General features: G+C 37.7%; 1 protein-coding gene across 1 annotated transcript in view; it reads left to right on the top strand.

The window, feature by feature from the left end:
- The window catches only part of GNAI3 (G protein subunit alpha i3), a 54,654-nt gene that overhangs the window by 26,907 nt on the left and 6,188 nt on the right, over positions 1-21,559 (top strand). Inside the window, exons 2-7 of the mRNA XM_007949679.2 lie at positions 6,206-6,248; positions 6,358-6,499; positions 9,870-10,027; positions 12,390-12,518; positions 16,099-16,228; positions 16,653-16,806. Coding sequence (XP_007947870.1) covers positions 6,206-6,248; positions 6,358-6,499; positions 9,870-10,027; positions 12,390-12,518; positions 16,099-16,228; positions 16,653-16,806 — 756 coding nt within the window. The remainder of the gene's footprint in view (positions 1-6,205; positions 6,249-6,357; positions 6,500-9,869; positions 10,028-12,389; positions 12,519-16,098; positions 16,229-16,652; positions 16,807-21,559) is intronic.

Below are 21,559 nucleotides of genomic sequence, written 5' to 3'. Positions count from 1 at the left end.
AGAGAGGGAGAACAATGTGGAACAAAACTCAAAGTCATTTGAAGAAAAAAAAAATGGGGGGGACCAGGTTTGCTGGTCCTATAGAGACTGGTGGAAGCACTGAGACTATGGCCCCTAGCTGCCCTTCAGGTCTGGAATTAAACCCACACCTGTGGTTTCCAGCCAAACAGAAGACAAGCATATGAGTTGAACATTTACCTGAAGTAGATACACTTCTTGGAGAGAACAATCATGGGAGAAAGGGGGGCTGCCTATGCACAGGGAGACAGCTCAGGGGGCAGGAGTCCATGGAGCAATAGACACTAGGAAGAGGTAACTATGGGGGGGAAATGGAAGGGGAGCTGTTGCATTGTGGTAAACTGTGGTCAATGTCATGAGACAAAGTATATGTAAAGTACTGTATGGAAAGTGAATTTGCTCTGTAAATCTTCACCCAAATCACAATATAAATAAATAAATAAATAAATAAATAAATAAATTTTTTTTAAAAAGGGAAGGAAGGCATCAGGTGGCACAATGTTTTTGAGTATCTGCCATCTCTCGGGATTAGTTTTAAAAATCTGCCTGTATAAAAGCTGAGTAAGTTTGCTAATATGTGATAATATTGATTGTATTTATATTAGCAATTCCATTCACTGGCCTTTTTTGTTTTTTGGTATCTTGGAGAGAAATCATCACCATCTCTCATTTTCATACCTGTAATGTAGTATATTTTATGAGAAAAAATAGGGGACATATGATACGGTGCCTGATCTCAGGGAGCTTCTTTAAAAGTAACAACTTATTAAAGGTCTATATAATGGTCTACAGACTTATAGCCAGCAGAGTATGTAGTGGTGAATTGTTTTTCTTGTAATGTTGGTGGTGATCATGTATGTTAAACTGTATATACACACTTGTTGTTTTATTTGTTTTAGAAGGTGATTTTCTAAATTAAGTCTACTCCTACTATCTGCAGATTGCCCTGCTTCCTTTGTTGTGCATGAGACCATCTAATGCAGCTTCCTCAGCTTCCATCCTTTTTCTTTCCAAAATCTCTGTAACTATACCATCATTCTTTCTTCTTACTTTTGGGGGAGTGTCCTTTTAAGGATAAAGTCTCTTAAGTCCAACTGATCACATTCCATCCTGTCTCTGGGACCTTTCAGAATTTTCTTTTCTGTATATCCTACCCCTGCCCACTTCTGTTCCCTCTGCCTACAGTCATCCTCAGTTCCTCCCTCTCCAAGCCATAGATTCTGCCTTTACACTAACTGGACTTTGTTGTGATCCTTTTCTTTGTGTCACTACTATTACAGTCCTGGTGATTTGAAAATGGACAATGAATTTCCTCTTAAACTTGTGATGAAATTTTAAGAAAGATGAGTGAAAAGATATATATAAAATAAGAAACTGTTCCAAATAGCACGTGCACATTTTGGGGAGAAGAGGCATGTGGGAAGCAGTTTAGGGAAAACCTGAGAGGAAGATGTTATCAAAGAGTATGCTTACCACTGGAGCAATGGGGTACAGAGGATTGAGGTAAAAATGAAGAGTTCATACCTGATGAAAAAGGTTTATAGAAAATATTTGAAGAATTTGGATGATTATTAGATAAACTGACACTTTTTTTTTTTTTTTTTTTTAAATACTATATGGCCATTTGGAAATGATGAGAAGGGAGAGAGGCTTTGAGTTGAAAGTTTGAAAAAGTTATAGCAGTAACTAACCTATTATAGGCCCTGAATCAGACTCCGGCATGTGAGGATAAATTTGAGAAATGTGCATAAGAAGAGAAGATTTTGTTACAACTTGATATAAGGAAAGAAGAGGAGTAAGTGGGTTCCAGAGACTCTTAGATTTCATGCTTGGAAGACAAGTAAGAGGGGGCACTTTTCATGGTGATCTGGAAGGTGAATGGGCCAAACACTTTGGTCATAAAGTGATTCGTCTTTATTTGTGTTCAATGCCCTGGAACACCTATTGAAATAGATCCTGTGTTTAGTTTTGTGGTAAGAAGTGCCTCTTTAAAAGATAAAACTAGATGCCTAATGAAAGCTTTGGAGAAAATATATAGTGTTACAATAAAGGAGAAAGACTGACCAATATTTTATCAGGGAGACTTGGAAATGTGAGAGGTGGGGCAACATAATTTTTTAATTTTATTTTATCCACACCCTCATGGCGCTGATAAACTTGATGGGTTGGATAGAAATTGAATTGGAGATTAATAGATTTACTAACGTTTTCATTCAAAATAATCCAATGTCAGTGATAGAAATGCTATTTTCATTATATAAAAGAATGATGCCTATTACTTCATTAATCTCTGCTTGTCCTCGTTAACTTAGTAGCTCTTGCTAACATGGGATTATCTGTGAGTTCTGTGTCTTATTAAACAGTTTAAAGCATAACCGGCATGCATTTATATTCTGTTCTTTGGTATTGAATTGTTAGCATGCCAGGGTTTACTTCTTTCTGACAGTGTCACTAGAAAGTACTATGTGTATTCTTTGAATATTAACTATTTTAGTATATCCTGATGATCAATTAGGCAATAAGAACAGAAATAAAATAATATGTAAATATCTTTAGATTTTTGTAAGAATGTAGATGTGTAGAATTTCTATATTATTTGCATTTCATTTTAACTAACATTTTTAGTTGGGAAAATTGAGAAATATTTAGTAAAGGGTCACACTTACTAAACATTAGTCATTATTTGTTCAACAGTATTTATTTGGGTAACTAATTTGTGTCAAGCCCAGTTCTAGGTCCTGGGAATACAAGAATGAACAAGCCTTCATGGAATTTATATTCTAGTGGGGAAGATAAGAAATGAACAAATCTGTAATGTGAACAAACAATAAGTGCTATAAAAAATAACACAGAGTAAGAGGAGAATATGGTGGGTTGGGGCTTTTTAGGTAGATTAGTTAGGGAAAGCTTCTCTGAAGGAAGCCTGAGTGAAAAATAAAATCTTGCAAAAATTATTCCAGAGGGAACAGTAATTGCAAAAACCTTGAGTCAGAGGATGTAGCTCAGTGAGAACCAGTTTGGTAGGTTGGAAGAAAAGCAAGAAAGCTAGTCTGACAAGAGCGGAGAGAAGAAACTGGAGAATAGTAGGAGTTGAGGATAAAGAGGTAGGCAGCGGCCAGGGCATATTGGGCTTTATTGACCTTGGGTTTTATTTTGAGTAATTGGAAGCCATTGGAGGGTTTTTAGGCAGAGTTGTGATAAGATCTGAAAACTGACTGTAGGAAAGGCACGGTCTGATCATTGGACTATTTAGGGGGCATTTGGAGTGATCTAGACCTGTGGTTTCCAGTGTGTGCATGTTGATCGATTGTGGTGCAAGAAGAAACTGTATATAATATACAGATTGGCATTGGTGCCCCCATTGCATCTATATGTTAATCACATGTCACCATTATTGGCCCAAGTAATTGGGTGAATACTGCTATTTACAAGATGAGAAGATGGAGGGAGGAGCAAGGTTTGTTGTGGGGTGGGGGAAGACAGTAAATCAATTTGGGGCATGTTAAACCTGAATTGCCTACCAGAAATCTAATGAAATGTATCAGGTTGCTGATATATATGTGTGTGTGTGTGTGTGTGTGTGTGTGTATGTGTGTGTATGTATGTATGTATATGAGTCTGAAGTCAAGGTTAGAAGCCAAGATTGGAGATTTAAATTTGGAAATAATTAGCATTGAGGCAGTATCACCAACTTCAGAGTGAATTACGTGAACGTAGATTTCAGCTCTTCCACTTTTTGTGTGATTGTGGGTGAGCAAGTTACTTGTCATCTCTCTTTTTCAGTTATATTGTCTGTAAAATGGGGATAATAATACCTAACAAGGTTATTGTGAGGATTAAGTAATTTAATACAAGCATAGTACTTCAAATCTTGCACATAGTAAAAACTCACTAAACGGGGGGGAAAAAAACCCACCAAACTCACTGCCATCAAGTCGATTTCGACTCATCACAACCCCCATTGATTTTCCAAGGTTGTAAATATGAAAGCACACCACCCTGTCTTTCTTCCATAGAGCTCCTGGTGGGTTTGAACCACTGACCTTTCGGTTAGCAGCCAAATGCCTTAACCACTCACTATACCACCAGCTCCTTAAGAACTCACTAGTTGTTAACTATTCTTGTCATTTTATGAATAATGTCTAAAATCATGAAATTAGATGAGATCACCTAGAGAGTGAGTATAAAACAACAAACTCACTGCCATCGAGTTGGTTCCAACTCATAGCAATCCCTCCCTCCTTGGGTTTCCAAGGTGGTATCTCTACAGAAGTAGATTGCCCAACCTTCCTTCCAAGGAGTGGCTGGTGGGTTTGAACTGCCAGCCTTTTGGTTAGCAGTCAAATACCTTAGGCACTATGCTACCAAAGCTTCTATAGAGTGAGTATAGGTAGAGAAAAGGGCCAAGGACAGAGCCCTGAAGCTGTATACAACCTTTGGAATTCAGATATAGAATGAGACTGAGAAGGAATGAGATCAAAGGAGGAAAGTGTGTTATATCTAGAAGCCTGCCTAAGGAAAAAAAATATTTCAAGTGGATGTCATCAGCTTAGACAAATGCTGCTTGGGAGGTTGAGCAAGGTGAGGACCAACAATTGACCAGTAAGTTTGTTGATATAGAAGTTGTTGGAGACCTTGAGAAGTGGAGTCAGTAGAGTGAATGAAAGCATGATTGAAGTGGGTTAAGGAGGGAATGGAGATGGAGAATCAGAGGCAGTGAATACAGACAATTTTACAGTAACGGAGAACAGAGAGAAATAGAGTGGCAGCTGAAGGAAGATACGTGAGATCAAGGAAAGGTAGGGGTGGGGTATGTATTGATTTAAAGATGGAATATCATATAACATGTTTGTGTGAGGATTAAAATGATCCAGTGGGAAGAGAGAAATGGATGGTGTATAAGTGTCATGGGATAATTACAGCTGCCAAGACTGAGTAGAAAAAATGAGATGGATATGTGTACAAGTAGAGGGTTTAGTCTTAGACATTGGCAGAGAGACAGTTCATCCATTGATGAAAGCAGAGAACAGTTAATGCAGATTAGTAGATTTGGTTGTGGGAAAATGAGTTATTTTTTTCTGACTGCTTTAATTTTCCAGTAGAAGAAAGGCAGGATCATGGGCTGAGAGTCAGGAGGGTTTTGAAAGGGTTGAGAGAGAAGTACTGTTGTGAAATGAGCATCTTGGAAGGTAGGAGAATGAATTTGACTAGAGTAATGCAGTTGAGTTATCACAGAGTTTAGAGGGCCCATTTGACATTTGTGGTCATGAATTGAAAGTGATTCTAGCTGACTAACGAGAGAAATGAGATTCTTGAGGGGGTTCACAGTGATAAAGTGGTGGTGACAAATGTATTATTCTCTGCGTCTGTTTTGAACCTCTGTAGTCCCATGGACAGAAAGTCACAGAAGACTTAGTGAAAATGAATAGGCCAAAAAATATTATCTTCTAATGTTTACTGGGGAGCTCTGGTAGCATAGTGCCTGAGGCACCTTGCTGCTAACCAGAAGGCTGGTGGTTCAAACCTACGAGCCACTCCTCGGAAGGAAGGTTGGGCAGTCTACTTCCATAGTGACACCGCCTTGGAAACCCAAGGAGGGGTCACTATGAGTGAGGTCCGACTCGACAGCACATAACAACAACGTTGACTCATTTCAGTGTCTATATCATTATGTTTCATGTAGAGGGAGAATATCTATGTTGCCATCTTTCCTTGAGTTTGCTTGTTTTACCCAAGTATTAACAAGCAGGCCCTGGGATACTTTCAGTGAATTATCTTTGTTTGCTAAGTTATGTAAAAGGAGGCCTGGTGGTGCACTGATTAAACACTCTGCTGCTAACCAAAATGTTGGCAGTTTGAACCCACCATATGATTCGTGGGAGAAAGATGAAGTAGTCTGCTTCCATAAAGATTTCCAGCCTTGGAGACCATATGGGGCAGTTCTACTCTGTCCTGTAGAATCACTGTGTGTCAGAATCAACTTGATGGCTGTGGATTTGGTTTTATATAAAGAGAGTGAAATGCTGTAATGGAGAATCCTGTAGTTTTTGCTGATGGACATGAAAACCTCACCAAAATTTTCCTTGGAGCCTGTGGTTCCTATTAATCTAGAATTATTGCTCATATTGATTCCACACATTTGAGTTTGAGTACAGATAAATTCAGGGTTTTTTATCCCCTCTTTCAGGTGCTGGAGAATCTGGTAAAAGCACCATCGTGAAACAGATGAAGTAAGTTGAAATATGACTGTTTTGTATGGCTGTATTTCCTCATAAAAGTCCGTAATACCTTTTCATTGTCAGGCTCTAGTAATGACTTTGGTTTCCCTCTTTTTTTAAGAATCATTCATGAGGATGGCTATTCAGAGGAAGAATGTAAACAGTATAAAGTAGTTGTCTACAGCAATACTATACAGTCCATCATTGCAATCATAAGAGCCATGGGACGGCTAAAGATTGACTTTGGGGAAGCTGCCAGAGCAGTAAGTGTTTCTCATTTCCTCTTTGCTTGATCTTATTCAGTAGATGCAGTTAAGGGAGAGGCAAAATTTGCTTCATGTTTTAGGGAAATGAATTTAAGCAACAAGATGGAGTAAAGTGCTGTGGAGTCACTCGAGAAGTATTAGCAATCTGCTTTCAGAGGTATTAGATTACCATCACAACGAAGAGTCTAGGCAGAGGGCGTCTGTGGCTGTACGGTAGGTTTCTATAATAACTGTTTTACTCAGTTGGTTTCACAGCACTATTGACTTCCATTTTATAGTAATTCATCATGGTAAATTGAGATAATCTAAAAGAAAGGTTGGCATGATACGTTGTTTTTTTGAAGTGTAGCAATTAAAGGCAGAAAATGATTTCCCAGAATAAACTTGGTAAGGTCATGATCATGAAGCCTACATTTTAGAGGCAATTTTCAGGTATTCAGGAATACTGTATCCTCGTACTACATAGAGCTGTAGGATTGGGTTATGCGGTATTCTAGTATAATTATTTAATGCCTTTTACATCACAGATATTCAGAACTTGTGTTGATTAATTTTAATACTTATGGGGCCCTGAAGGTCTAGTTTGTACATTAAGATACCAGTGGAGAGGGGGCCAAAATGAAGTCAGGGGTGGGATCTTTTATATCATCACTCGCTAAAGTCCAACAGCAAGCTGAATTTATTTCCTGGAATTAAGGAAATTCCCATAATGGAATTAAGGGAGTCATTAGCATCTCCTGAATGCTGGGTTTAGAGTGTCATACCTGGATGCAGTGGGAAAATAAAAGGCAGTGACTTGGGGAGTCTGCTTAGAAAGGCTTATATGCAACCTATCAAATGCAAATCAATATTCATTAAATAAATAGAGAAATTGTTGAGGGAAAAAACATTAAAAGTGTGGTCCTGTTTGGATGGTATTTTTCCAGGAAGTATCTTAGAAGTGGCATAGGGAAGAGGAGCCAGATTAGAGATTATGAGAAGATTTTTAGGAGGTTCCCATCATAACAGGTAGGGAGGAGGAAATGTGTTAGCCATAGCTTATATATTTTTGTAAAAAGGTACCATATCACATAAACTAGAGACTATTTTTCTAAGCCTCAAGCCAGGAAAATGTGTTAAGGAAAGCAGAAATAAAGTCTTTATTATTGTCTTACTCCTGCTTTTCTTTCCTTCCCACCACTAGTGCTCTCCTATATTCTTATTTCCCCCCTCCTTTTCTCATTCCTTTCTGTCACCTGATTCTGCATCTCTGTTGTATCTGCTGTATTAGATAACTGGTCAGTAATACTGTATTTACTCTTTGTCCCTCCTTTTGTTGGCTTTTTGTCTGTTTCACTTATTTATTTCTTCTCTTAGTTTCTCCTTTTCCCTTTTTATTTTTTTTTCCCCATCTGTCCTCCTCTGATCTTTTTCTTTCTTTCCTTTATCAATGTAGTTGTCATTAATTTTTAGGTCCTAACACTACTGTGTCACCAGATACACTTGATATCCTTAATCCCTCTTGCGTCTCCTGAATCACCTAGCTTTCCAGCATCTACCTATCCAAATCTACAATCCTGTGTAATTTTTAAAATTCCTCTTTTTTTTTTTTTTTCATTTGTAAGTATTTATATGTCTATCTCATCTCTGATCCTCCTCTTAGTTTTTTTATGGTTAGTTACAAAGTGAATGGGTAAGAATAGAGTCCAGATTTAGGTTACGGTGTTTTTTCATATATGATTAAGGGTGGAAGTATGAAGTTTATTGTATGTAATGAGGGGTCTCTTAATAGACCTATAGAGAGTTTATTGTGGAGAAGTAAGAGCAGATCAGTAGTGGTAAGGGAAAAGTGTTTCCTCCTGAAGGAATGTTTACAGAGCCAGTACAGCAAAAACATGTAACAGCAACTCTCCCTTTATTTTGAAGTTTCTAAAATTAGAATTATGACATTTTAAAAAAAGAAAGTATTTATTGAGGTTATTTGAACACTTGCATGAGTGTAGTTCACTTTTCAGAGCCAAGGACTTGCTCACTATTATGTTTGCCAGTTTGTTTAATTTTCTCACTCATTTGTTCCTTTATTCAAAATTGTTATTTCAGAAAAGAAAGGGTGGGGGGAGTATAGTTCTTAGATAAGGTTTCTTAGAGTATGTTGGACCTAAACAATATAGGGAAGGCTCTTAAGGGAGCAATAAAGGAAGAAGAATCTCAAAAAGCAAAGACCATTAAGGCTGAAGACCCCGAGTTTGGCAAAATTAATTTGAGTGCATATGTTTAATTTTGTTTGGTTTTGCTTAAGTGGATGCACAGGTGCTGGTAATAGACAAATGCTTAGGAAGTTTGGGTTGTGATTTCATCTGTTTTCTGAAAGGCTTTGCTTGCTAAGTTGGCTTTATACTGTTTCTGCTCCCCCTTACCCTTTACTTTTTCTTTACCTGCTATGTGCTTTTTTATAGTATTTGCATTTTTAGTTATTTGACAATCTCCTGGGCCAGATAAATAATAGATTTTAGGTGTGGAAATCATCCCATGACACTTGTGTTTATTTTTGTACTATCTGACAAGTATGAATAGACAGAATGAAGCAAAACAATAAAATTCACGTACCTTTTTGTCTTCTCTACCTCTCATGTATTTTGGTTTAGGAACTCTACCTATATAAAGCTATGTCTGTGACTCATGACTAGTTTGATCACATCTCTCCATGTTACTTTCCCCTCCTCCTGCTGCCTTTTATCCTCCCTCCCCTTATTTAAAGGATTATTATTATTCCTTTGAGGAAATCTGGAGATTGTTTGATTTTTTCCCTTAGGGATTTACACCCCTACCTCCACCCCCCAGCTTCCATTCTTCTCCATAAATGTCTCTATCTCTTCTTCTTCCTATTCTGCTATCTGAGCTGACTCGAAGCTTTTCCTTAAGCTTGACTAATGTTTTACTCTCTTTGACATGTTTAGACTTCTCATTTCTATTTTTATTGTGCATTTCCTTTAACATAGCAGGAATGTATTACATAGGCCTGTCTCACAGACTAGCTTTTCTTTTTTTTTTTTTTTTTTCTGTTAAAGTCATGCGTAACCAGGATGGAGATTTGCAAGCCGTTCAGAAGAGGTCTTTTTTTTGGTGGGGGGGTGTGTGTGTGATATGGAGGAATGGTGAGAAGTGTAATCATCCCTCAGCTCAATTCTGGGCTTTTAACTATAATCCTGTCTTTTAGGTGGAGTGAAAAGGGAGACAGACTTAGTTGTAAATTCTCTTAGACGTCCCTGCCAGAAAAGATCTCTTTCTAAAATAATACAGTATCATTATAATTTTATAACATAATGTGTTATCAAGTCTTTAAGAAATAGACAATGATCTGTCTCTCTTTCTTAACTGCTTTCTTTAGGATGATGCCCGGCAATTATTTGTCTTAGCTGGCAGTGCTGAAGAAGGAGTCATGACTCCAGAACTAGCAGGAGTGATTAAACGGTTATGGCGAGATGGGGGAGTGCAAGCTTGCTTCAGCAGATCCAGGGAATATCAGCTCAATGATTCTGCCTCATAGTAAGTAATTTTTCAGTGTGAAACTATAAAAAAATAATTTGGTGGCCTGAAGAAAGTTCAATGCCCCTCCTTAAGTAAATGTATCTGTAAGATCCTTAATAAAGATTGTCTCAGTTTAGGGTTGTAGAGCCTTTGGTCTTTGTATGACTTAGAGGAAAAAAGGTTCTCTTTTGGAATGTAAATGGGAGACTTGGCGTTATAGTGAGCAAGTGACCAAATGAAACCAAACTCTTGCCACCATGGAGTTGATTCCAACTCAAAGTGACCCTCTACAACAGGTTAGAACTGCCCCAGAAGGTTTCCAAGCCTGTAAATCTTTACAGAAGCAGACTGCCTCTCACAGAGCACCTTGTGGATTTGAACCACTGACCTTTCGGTTAACAGCCAAATGCTTTAACCACTACTCTACCAGAGCTCCATAAGCAAGTGAAGGAGGAGAGAAATCTATTGCAGCTCGGTCCTGGATCACTTCCAATTCAGTAAATTCCCTCTGCATGAGTGCTTGGCAGAGAGCCAGCTAGAGAAGGAAATTAGGATTGTGATACTGCTTTTTATGCAGCCAACTCCCTGTTGCTTGGCTATACCGTGGTTTTCTCTGGTGTTAGTCAGACATTCAGCTGCTAACCAAAAGATTAGTGGTTCAAACCTACCAGCCACTCAGCTGGAGAAAGATGAGGCAATCTGCTTCCATAAAGAGCTATAGCTTTGGAAACCCTGTGGGCAGCTCTGTCCAGTAGTGTCACTTGAGTTGGAATCAAGGAATCAAGTCAATGGTAGTGGGTTGAGTTTGGTTTTTGGTTAGTCACCATTTCTAAATCCTTTGTCATATCACAGTGGTAAACTTTATATAGGAATGAAATGGTAAGTATTGTAGAAAATTTGTAATTAATATTTCTCTTAAGCTTCTTATGTGCTATCTTATTTTGCTTCTTTTGCACATGTTTATTTATAAGACTATATTCAGAATGTATTTTTTTGTTTTGGTCCAACCTTTTTAGTCTTCTTTTTTTTTTTTAATTTTTATTGTGATTTGGGTGAAAGTTTACAGAGGAAATTCATTTTCCATACAGCAGTTCATATACATTTTGTTTCATGACATTGACTATAATCCCTACAGTGTAACAGCTCTTTTCCTATTACCTCCCTGTAGTTACCTCTTCCCTGTGTCCTTTTTTCCTGTGCATTCCTGCCCCCTGAGCTGTCTTCCTGTGCAAATACTGCCCTTCTGAACTCGCATGATTGATGAGAATTTTTTTTTTAAATAACATTTTGGGAAAATGCTGAGCTCTTGTTAACCTGTATTTCTCTCTCTACTAGGCACTTTTAAACATTACCTCCAATATCATACGTTACTACTTTTCCCATCTTCATTCTAGCTCACATTGTTTTTAAGAAGGAATTATATAGTATTTGAAAAAATTTATTATTCTTCCAAAGAAAGGTTGACGTTAAAAACGTTTCAGAATTTTTGGCCATTTTTTAATTTAATTACATATTTTATTTGCAGGTATTCATAGCTGGATTGCAGTTTGGTTTTTCTCTCTCTCTTTTTTTAAATCAAATAGGTATTCAGTAACTTCTGAATCCTCTAATTGCACCTGATGTAATTTGTACTGGGCTTTTGGATTTTTTTTCTCGTAACTGTTGATCTAAACTTGACTGATTCTTTAACATTTTGATAGCACTTCGTTTTAGAAAAGGTCATTAAATGATTCACTTATAATGGTGCCACCTTCTTTTTAATTTTCTAATCAAAACATCTTTAGGAATCCTGGAATTGGTGAAGAATTTAGTTTTGAAGCAGTCTTAATTATCTCATTGAACAAATTAAATCTCTTTGGAGGTATTTGTGATTTTTTTTTCTTTTATTTTGCTCAAAGAACTTTTGTTTCTTGCTTAACAACAGGAACTACTCATTCTTATTGACTGTAGTTCTCTTTTTAATTTTAGTAATTTAGACACCATTCTCTAATGCCCTGTTATATGATGACATGTGCAAATGATCTGTTAATGTTAAATGCCTGAAAGCTTTTATTTTGGTTTGGATTTTGTACTACACTGTGCATGATTGATTTACATTTCAGGAATTGCTCTTTAATAATAATATTTTCATGCTGTTGTCATTTTTAATTGGCCTTTATAATTTAGTTCTGTAGATGTAAAACCACTTTTGTATAATATATGTAGAACCTGTCTTGACTGTCCTATGCTGAGTTCATATTTTCTCCCAAGATCTGATTTTGTTTGGCCACTTTAGTGTCAGGTTCAGAATCTACTTTTGGCAAGAAACTAGTTTAATCTCTTGGCTTGCTATGCAAACGCTTGACTTCACTAGGTCAACGTAAATGTATGTTTTGTTTAGTTACCTAAATGACTTGGATAGAATATCCCAAACCAACTATATTCCAACTCAACAAGATGTTCTTCGGACAAGAGTGAAGACCACAGGCATTGTGGAAACACATTTCACCTTCAAGGACCTGTACTTCAAGTAAGTCATTAGTGTTTTTGCTCAGTGTGCCAAACACAGAAATATCTTTCCTTAGTATCTCTTAATTGGGGTAAAATTACCATAGGGGATATATCTTGGTGAAGAAACTTACCATCATATTCATCAGCCTGTATTTGAATGTTTAATGTAATAAGGAGTCCAAACATTCCTTCTTTCTCTAAATAGCACCAAATATTTTTATCCATTTGGAAGAATTTAAATTCAGAATTAGATTGTAATTTATCTCCCAATAGAATTAATCATGTGGTTATCGATTTATTATTTTTTAATTTTATTCTTTACAGCTGCTTTTTTGTTGGAGTCACCAAAACAGGTATTGAATGTTTGTTTTTCAGGATAACAGAAAACCAGTTTTTTTGTTTAGTTTTGTGGGTTTGCTCTACTGTTTTGCTGTTAGGGTAAAAATGCTTTTCTCACCAGTGTCATCCTTCCTTACTAGTCTGCGTTTCCCTGTAAGTGTAATGGAATGGAGCTAATACTGCTACAGCTCTTGGACTTATTTGTGCTCAGCATCTTGCACAGCTAAGTTGTTACTGCAATGCGGAATAGAGAATTAGCCTGGGGACAGTGATATTTTGGGGAGGGATGATGTTGTATGAACAGTGATTGTTTTTAAGAGACAATTCAGGTATTCTAATACAAAGGATTTTCTTATCAGCAAAAGTAATTCTAAAATAGGCTTCAGTTTGTCTCTCTGTTAATGGTCTCTTATAAATAATAGAACTGTCTTTTTTGGTTCTAATTTTCTGCTTTTGTGACCTTTGTGATTAGGAGTAAACTTTTCCCCTTAATATATTGTATACTTTTTAGCTGTCTCGTTATGTTCTTTTGTAGTATGTGATATTCAGCACTTTTGCATGCAAGTATAACTACTACCTCAGATCCTCTAGATTTTCTTTTCTCTGAAAATAGTTGCTCCACAGGATTTGTGAAACTTGCGCAGGGAGGTAGACATTACAAGTGTGCAGTAGTGATTCAGTGGTAGAATTCTCACCTTACGGGAGAACCAGGTTCAATTCCTGGCCAGTGCACCTCATACACAGCCAATCACCTGTTTACCATTGGAGGCTTGTGTGTTGCAATGATGCTGAACAGGTTTTAGCAGAGTTTTTTACTAAGGCAGACTTAAAAAAGGCCTGGAGTTCTGCTTCTGAAAATCAGACAGTGAAAACTCTGTGGGTCACAATGGTCCAATTTGTAGCTGACTGTGGAGATGGGCAAGACCCATTCCATTGTACATAGGGTTATCATGAGTTGGGAGCCAATTCGAGAGCAGCTAACAACAACAGATACCAGTTGAGGTCTTGAAATCTTAATAACTAAACCAAATTTGAAACCTGGTGTAGGAAAATAGCTGTTCAATTGAATGTTTTTAGAATAGAGTAACTGTTTATCTCCAATAGTCAGGAATTAAGAAGAGCAAGACAAGCCACATGGATTGTTACCTATGGATCCCTAGAATGAGGTTTCTAATGTGTACTCTAAAATTAGTAATTAATTTATAATTAATTACTATTATTTATTTAGTATGGAAAACTTTCTTGTTGAGGTTGTTATAGGGTGATCTTAAGTGAGGTAAATTCTACCAGTGTTTTTTATACTAGCCTCAATAGCCAGATTTGATATTATTGGCATGTAGCTATCTTGTTATGAAGTACTATCACTTCTTCCTTTTCCTCTTTTCTCTAGGCAAAACCACTATCCATTTATTCAAACATTTATTGAACATCTACTTTATACAAGGCATTGTATAGTTGCTTACTTGCCTCTCAGTTATGAGGTAATGTTTATAAAATGTTCATCTGTTAGTAGATGGTATTATAAATGTGCTAAAAGCTTACCTTGGAGCTTCACTGTGTTCTGCCAGTTTTAGACTTGATGGAGGAAAATGGGGGAATAAACAGATTAGTGGTGTACCAGTGTATTTCCTCTTCAAGACTTCCATGGTAAAATGTGTAGGGTCAGCCTTTTTAAAGCCTATAATAACATGACTGTATTCAGCCAGTTTGTGATTAGTTTGGTCCATCTGTCATGGGCAGAGGTTGAAAAGATCAGCCAGAAGAGAAAGTTGGACCATGAAGGAATATGATGAATGTTCACTTTCAAATGTACATTGAGAAATTACCAATATGTCTTATTTCTCTAACATTTCAGGGAAAAAAATCTGGAAATTTAGGCCCCTAGTTACTGTAGATTTGACATACTAAACCAGCTTGGCAGAGTTAAGCCTTTAAAAACCTTATCATTATCATCAAATACAGATCTTAAAAGTGCCTAACCTTTTGCATGTGTACCTTTTCAGACAGCAGCAGCTAAAAGACAGAGTAGCACATAGGTGTTACTTTACTGTGGGAGATAGATGAGGGTACTCTTGGCAGAAATTCAGGAGTTGAATCAGGATATCAAGTATGCCCCCCAGCAGGGAGTAGTAGACTAAAATAATCTGGAGTGGAACAAAAAGCGTGTGAACAAGTGAGGCTTTGTTATTATTAATTAGGTTCAAATAAGATTTGGTGGAGTTGGGAAATACTAATTTGTTTTCAGACACTGGGTTTTTAAGGTTCAACCATAAAATATTAAGTTTTTCACAGTTAATCTCTAAAATATTTTTCTCCTTAAAGTAAGAAAAACAAACTTCAATCAGTAGCGAGAAGTTATAGAAGCAGAAGGCATATTGGAGGATTTATATTTTTTCATTGTTCTATTTGGTGGCATAGTGCCTAAGGCATTTGACTGCTAACCAGAAGGCTGGAAGTTCAAATCCACTAGCCACTTCTCTGAAGGAAGATGGGGCAATCTACTTCTGTAGAGATATGCCTCAGAAAGCCAAGGAGGGGTCTCTGAGTTTGATTCTACTCCATGGCAGTGAGTTTTTTTTTTTTTTGGTTCTTAATGAAAGAGGTGAACCCTTTTGAGAGGTGGAAAGGTATTGTGAATAAGAGCTTGGGCTCTGGAGTTAAGAGTACTTGGGTTCAGATCCCTGTCCCCTTTGTTAGCAGTGTGCCCTTGGGCAAATTATTTAACATATCTGTGCCTCAGTTTCCTCATCTGTAAAATGAGAATAATGGAAATTGTAATTTAGAGAATTATTTTGAGGATAAAGTGAGTTAATGTTTTGAAGGTGTTTAAGCTGGTATCTGGAACTATGTGAATTATAAATATTACTTGTTATTATTAGTGTTACCGTTATCTCAAGCTGTTTTAATCAGCTTATCATTTTTCTAATCTTTTTCCCCTCCTTCATTTACTCCATTTCAGTGCTAATTCTGTTGACTTTTGGCACATCCAATATAAGCTTTAATAAAGGAAGACTCATCTGTTTATCTAAAATAAGGATTTTAATTATTAATGAATTTTATTTTCTCACGTGGTTGGTTCCCTTTACTTTTAACCACAGATAATTGTTTTGACTATGATGTTTCAGCTCCTTGTTTGTCTTTTCTATTATAAAGAGGTTTTGAATACTCAGTGGGAAGTTCCCTAACCATTTAAATCTAGAGAAAGAAGTACCTGTATGACTTTGCTGAATTTGTGCTTTTTTTTTTCCCCCTTTACTCAGGATGTTTGATGTAGGTGGCCAAAGATCAGAACGAAAAAAGTGGATTCACTGTTTTGAGGGAGTGACAGCAATTATCTTCTGTGTGGCCCTCAGTGATTATGACCTTGTTCTGGCTGAGGATGAAGAGATGGTATGTTGAAACTTTGGTGAAAAGCCTGTTTAATACATCCAGGAAATGGAAAATATTCTTAGGAGACTTTGTGCATCTATGTGGGCATTGAACCAAGACTTAATATTCTTTATGTTTTCTCCTTGTCAGTGAGATTTTCAAATACTAATCCATGCCCTGCTATTTATTTATTTTTACCCTGTTAATTTTGAAGAGACGTGGCAGCCACACTGAGTACACAGGCAAGATTAAGTCCTCTTCTCAGCCAACCTTTCTTTCTACCTTCAATAACAAAATGAGGACTGGCCCAGCCTTTTATCAGTGTCTAACTTATTTTCATGAATGTCACTCAGTGCTTTTAAAACTTGTTGGTCTGGTTTTTAAGAGTTGAATACACTTTTACATTTTGTTGCTGCTGGCCTATTAGCCTTTGTTTCTTTTTTAGAACCGAATGCATGAAAGCATGAAACTGTTTGACAGTATTTGTAACAACAAGTGGTTTACAGACACTTCAATCATTCTCTTCCTCAACAAGAAAGATCTTTTTGAGGAAAAAATAAGGAGGAGTCCATTAACAATCTGTTATCCAGAATACACAGGTAAGTGGTTGTGAAAGATTTATTGGATCTACTACACACCTTTGGAGGAGCTCTGGTAGCGTAAGGCCTAAGGCACTTGACTGCTAACCAGAAGGCTAGCAGTTCAAACCCACCAGCCACTCCTTGGAAGGAAAGTTGGGGAATCTACTTCCATAGTGATACTGCCTTGGAAACCCAAGGAGGGGTCACTATGAGTCAGGACCTACTCAGTGGCAAATAACAACAACAACAACATACACCTTTGGTGACAATCGCCTTTTGTTTTTGGACCGTGCATGTGTAGCCTTATGGGGAATGCTCATTGGTGATCATATCAGCATTAAAGGTGTAATTAATACTCCTTAAGTGTAAATTGCTATTCTGACATAATGAGTTTACTATATTTACTTCACATTTCTGCCTTCTTTCATTACTTGAGAAAAATGATGAAGGATAAAGTTAAAATATGGTGTCATTATGTTCAAGGAGATACAAGGATAAGATGCAGCCTTTATGCTCAAGAAACTGACATCTAGTTTCAGAAATAGAGATACGTACATAAAATTTTGTGGTAATGTAAAATGTGCACTAATAAAATTAGCTACAGTAGAAATAGAATAGAAGTAGTTACCTCTGGTAGTGTCATTGTATTCCTTTTATAGAGGTAATACCACTTGAGTGAGGCATTCAGAGAATAACTTAGGGATCACCAGGTAGACAAGGGACTAAAAGCACTTTTGGAAGAGGAAATAGAATATATGAAAATATGCAGGTAAAAATGGCATGATCTGGAATCTAGAAGGAATTTGGAATTGCTGGAATTTAAAGTGGTGGTGAAGGAATAGGTGATATTCAAGGATCACCTCACTTTCGTCTCATGGTGAGGCATTAGGGCTTTATTGAAGGATCTGAATTGGGATATATGACATTGTTGAAACTGTGGTGAGTATATAGGAACATATCATAGAAGACAAGAACAAGAATACAGCAGGTCTTTTTCCCTTTTTTAAAAAATTTTTTATTGTGATTTGGGTGAAAGTTTATAGAGCAAATCCATTTCCCATACATTAGTTCATACACATTTTGTTTCATGACATTGAGTGAGAACACAGCAGGTCTTAGAATGAAATTAGAACTAGGAAATATAAAGTTGTCAAAACTGTCCTCATCTCTTTTTTTCCTCCTCTCTCTGTTTGTGTGCATGTGTGTATACGTAGAGAGAGGTTATTTATTTTTACTGTTATAAAAATAAATACAACATGTACCAATTCAACATTTTTCGGCTATACAATTATTGATATCAGTTACATTAATCATTTTGTACAACCATCAGTCATAATCATCACATTTCCCATCATCTGCTTATTTTCTTTATTCTTTTCCTTCTCCTTACCAACTTTTGTTGCTATTCAATTTCTGTAATAAAAGATGGTCCTGCCACAATTTCTATGTCTCATATAGAAGAGATCAGGTTAGATTGGGATTGCTTGGTCCTAGGTTCAGATTCCTAGGAGAGAAAATCTGACCTAGGTTAAGAAAGGCAAACATCCTTAGCCCAGTCAGTCAGTTGAGGTCAAGGACACAAACATGACTGCTGTGTGTGGACCACTACGTAAAAACAGTAAACAGTGTGGCAGATGCATCTGACCTCCTCTAACTTGGGGAGAGAGAATCATTGTCAGCATCAACACACCAAGGCTGATTGCTTTGAGGCAGAGATCAGACATAACTCCTCTCTCCAACCTTTTTACCAATTCTGATACCAACTGTCCCTCCCACAGTACTCTCTACTTCTCTGCTGGCTTCAATAATTCATTGCAGTGGCTGCATAGAACTCACAGACCGTACACTCACATTTATGGGGTTTGTTAGGAAAGTAATAGATTACAATTCAGGATCAGGAATGACTCAGGATATAGCTCTTTGGTCAGGATAGCTTTGCTGTGCCCACAGGCAGGCCTCTCCCTGGACCTCAGCCTCTTGGCCCTTGGCCCGTTTGGCCATTTGGGTGGGGCTGGCCTCTGCCCTACTCAGACAGGTGTTGGAAATCTCTTGCTCGACCAGTAAGTGGTCAGAGTTACCCCACTCCATGAGTATGCCTGGACCTGAAGGCAATCCACACTCTTGCTCTATGAGATGTCAAGCCTAGCTCAGTTGACAAGTGTCTGGAGACACCTTACTCTGCCAGGAAGCCTCTTGCCTAAAGGCTCTCAGCTCTCTAGCTCCATTTGTCTGCCCACTCACTGTGACTGTTTCGCTCTGTGGGCTGGGAAGCTCATTGCACCATCTTGTGCCTATCTTTTGGTTCTCTGGTCTCCTGATTTTGCTGCCACCATTTCTCTGCTACCACTTCTTGCCATCTTGGTCTGTCTCATACAGTTCTTTCTTTGTTTGTCTCCTTGGTCTAGGAGGTTTTCAGCACAGGGACCCCAGGTCCAAAGGATGCTCTCTGCTCTCATCTCTTCTTGGTCGTAGTGAGGTTCTCCCCCACCACTACCCCTTCCACCTCTGGGATAGCTCATTTTAAACCTAGTAGGATGGTAAAACTGACCAATCCCCTTTTTGGGGTTTCATACACCTTATTTGCACGGTACTATCCCCACAGGGATTCCATATCCCTTATGTGTATTTTCAACAATCTGTCCAGTCCCCTCAGTGGGCCACAGCACCTTATTTGCATAGTTCCACCCAATCTTCTGTTAGAGGTTAAAAGACAATGGCTAGAAAGACCATATAAAAGTAATTCATCACACTGCAACCACTATGACTAGATCATTGTTGATCAGAATGAGGTTTTTCCAGAGAAAGAGAGCTGTTGTTAGCTGAGAAGACACTAAATGCTTGGTGATGCATTGGTTAAGTGCTTGGTCACTAACCAGTACTCCCACTAGTGGCTCTGCAGGAGAAAAGACTTGATCTGCTCCTGTAAAGATTACAGTCTAGTGTTTGCTTCGGCAGCATGTATACTAAGAAGTGTTACAGTCTAGGAAACCCTATGGGGCAGTTCTGCTCTGTTGTATCAGGTTGCTGTGAGTCTGAATCTATTAGATGACACCTAAACTAACCACATACGAAGTGTGTGAGAAGGTAGGAAGAGTCAAAGATATTTCCATATTTCTGTATTGATTGGGTGCTGGTGCTGTGATCTGAATTTATATTTAGGAAGATTGTTTTTGAAGTATCTGGGGAATATCCAAATGGGGATCTCTAATAGGCAGTCATATATGTGGCCTTGGAGCTTAGGGAGAAGTTGGGGTGAGATGATACTGACTTGAAAATCATCCATTGGGGAAATGAATGAGATGAACTAGGGATATCATCTGGAATGAGGGCCACAGGTAGAATGAGAGAGAATACCAGATGTTTCTGGCAAGAGACAAATAAAGATTTGTATAGGATACAAAGAGAAAACCTAAGGGAATTTAGAAAAGAGAGGAGTGTAAATCTTTAATTTTTTTTATTTTAAGAGCTTGTTTTACAGGAGTGTAAATCTGTATGGAAGCAGACTGCCCCATTTTTCTCCTGTGGAGCAGCTGGTGGGTTCAAACTCCCGACCTTTTGATTAGCAGCTGAATGCTTTAACCACTGTGCCACCAGAGCACCATACATATCCACACATACACACAAAATATGAAGGAGTATAGTTAGCCATAAGAAGGAGCAAAGTATTGATGCATGCTATAATTTGGATAAACCTCAGACACATTATTCTAAGTGAAAGAAGCCAAATACAGAAGGTTATATGTATTATATAATTTCGTTTTATGATACCCAGAAAAAGCAAATCCTTATTGCAGATTGGGGTTACCGGGGAATGAGAAGAAAGGGAGATGGAGATTGGGACAGGGTGTTTTTCTAGGGGGATGAAGAAATTTAGAAATTATAAGTGGTGGTTGCACAACATTGTGAATGCACTAAATGCTGCTGAATTTTACACTTTAAAATAAATTGCAAGTTAGGTGAATTTCTCCTCAGTTTAACCCTTTCATGTCCAAATTATTTTCGGCTTCGAATTTTTTTGTTGATACCATGAGTTTCAGGTAATGTAAGACATGCTCAACCAAAAAAAGAGAACCTCAAACTCACTGCAGCTGTGCCATTTCTGACTCATAGCGACCCCTCCTTGGGTTTCCGAAACAGTATCTCTATGGAAGTAGATTGCCCAGTCTTCCTTCTGAGGAGTGGCTGATTTGAACCGCCACTCTTCTGGTTAGCAGTCAAATGCCTTAGGCACTACACCACCAGAGCTCCCAAGACATGCTGAAATCAAAGAAAAAAAAAATTTCTTAAGCTAGTGCAGATTTTGATACAATTATGTGAGACACATATGCCCAAGTAGACTCTGGTGGTAAGATTAGTAGGGTGAGGTCCATTTCTTCAGGTTCACACAATTATACAGACCCCCACCAGGCAGAACACGTACTATAACTGGGATAGAAGCTTCCCATAAAAACCTGAGAGTCTGAAAATGTGGTGGGGCAATATATGTCCTGTGGGTCATAAAAAAATTTTTTTTTGAAATCTGGATTGAGAAATTTTTAACAAGAAAGAAGACACTTCTAAAGAGCCCCAGAATACATAAATCAGACATTGAAAGAGTTGAAAAGCCAAACAGATGACTCCACACTCATAGTGGGAGACTGTAATACACCACTTTCTTTGAAAGATAGAACAACTGGAAAGAAACTCAACAAAGATGCAGAAGAGCTAAACAATACAATCCACCAACTTGGCCTTATAGACATCTATAGAGCACTTCACCCAACAGCAGCAC

Source organism: Orycteropus afer, unplaced genomic scaffold (genome assembly GCF_000298275.1).
Source record: "Orycteropus afer afer isolate SDZICR_OR568_19922 unplaced genomic scaffold, OryAfe1.0 scaffold00010, whole genome shotgun sequence".
Taxonomy (NCBI): Eukaryota; Metazoa; Chordata; class Mammalia; order Tubulidentata; family Orycteropodidae; genus Orycteropus; species Orycteropus afer.
Note: the sequence above shows the minus strand (reverse complement) of the source record. Positions and strands in the feature narration are given on the sequence as shown.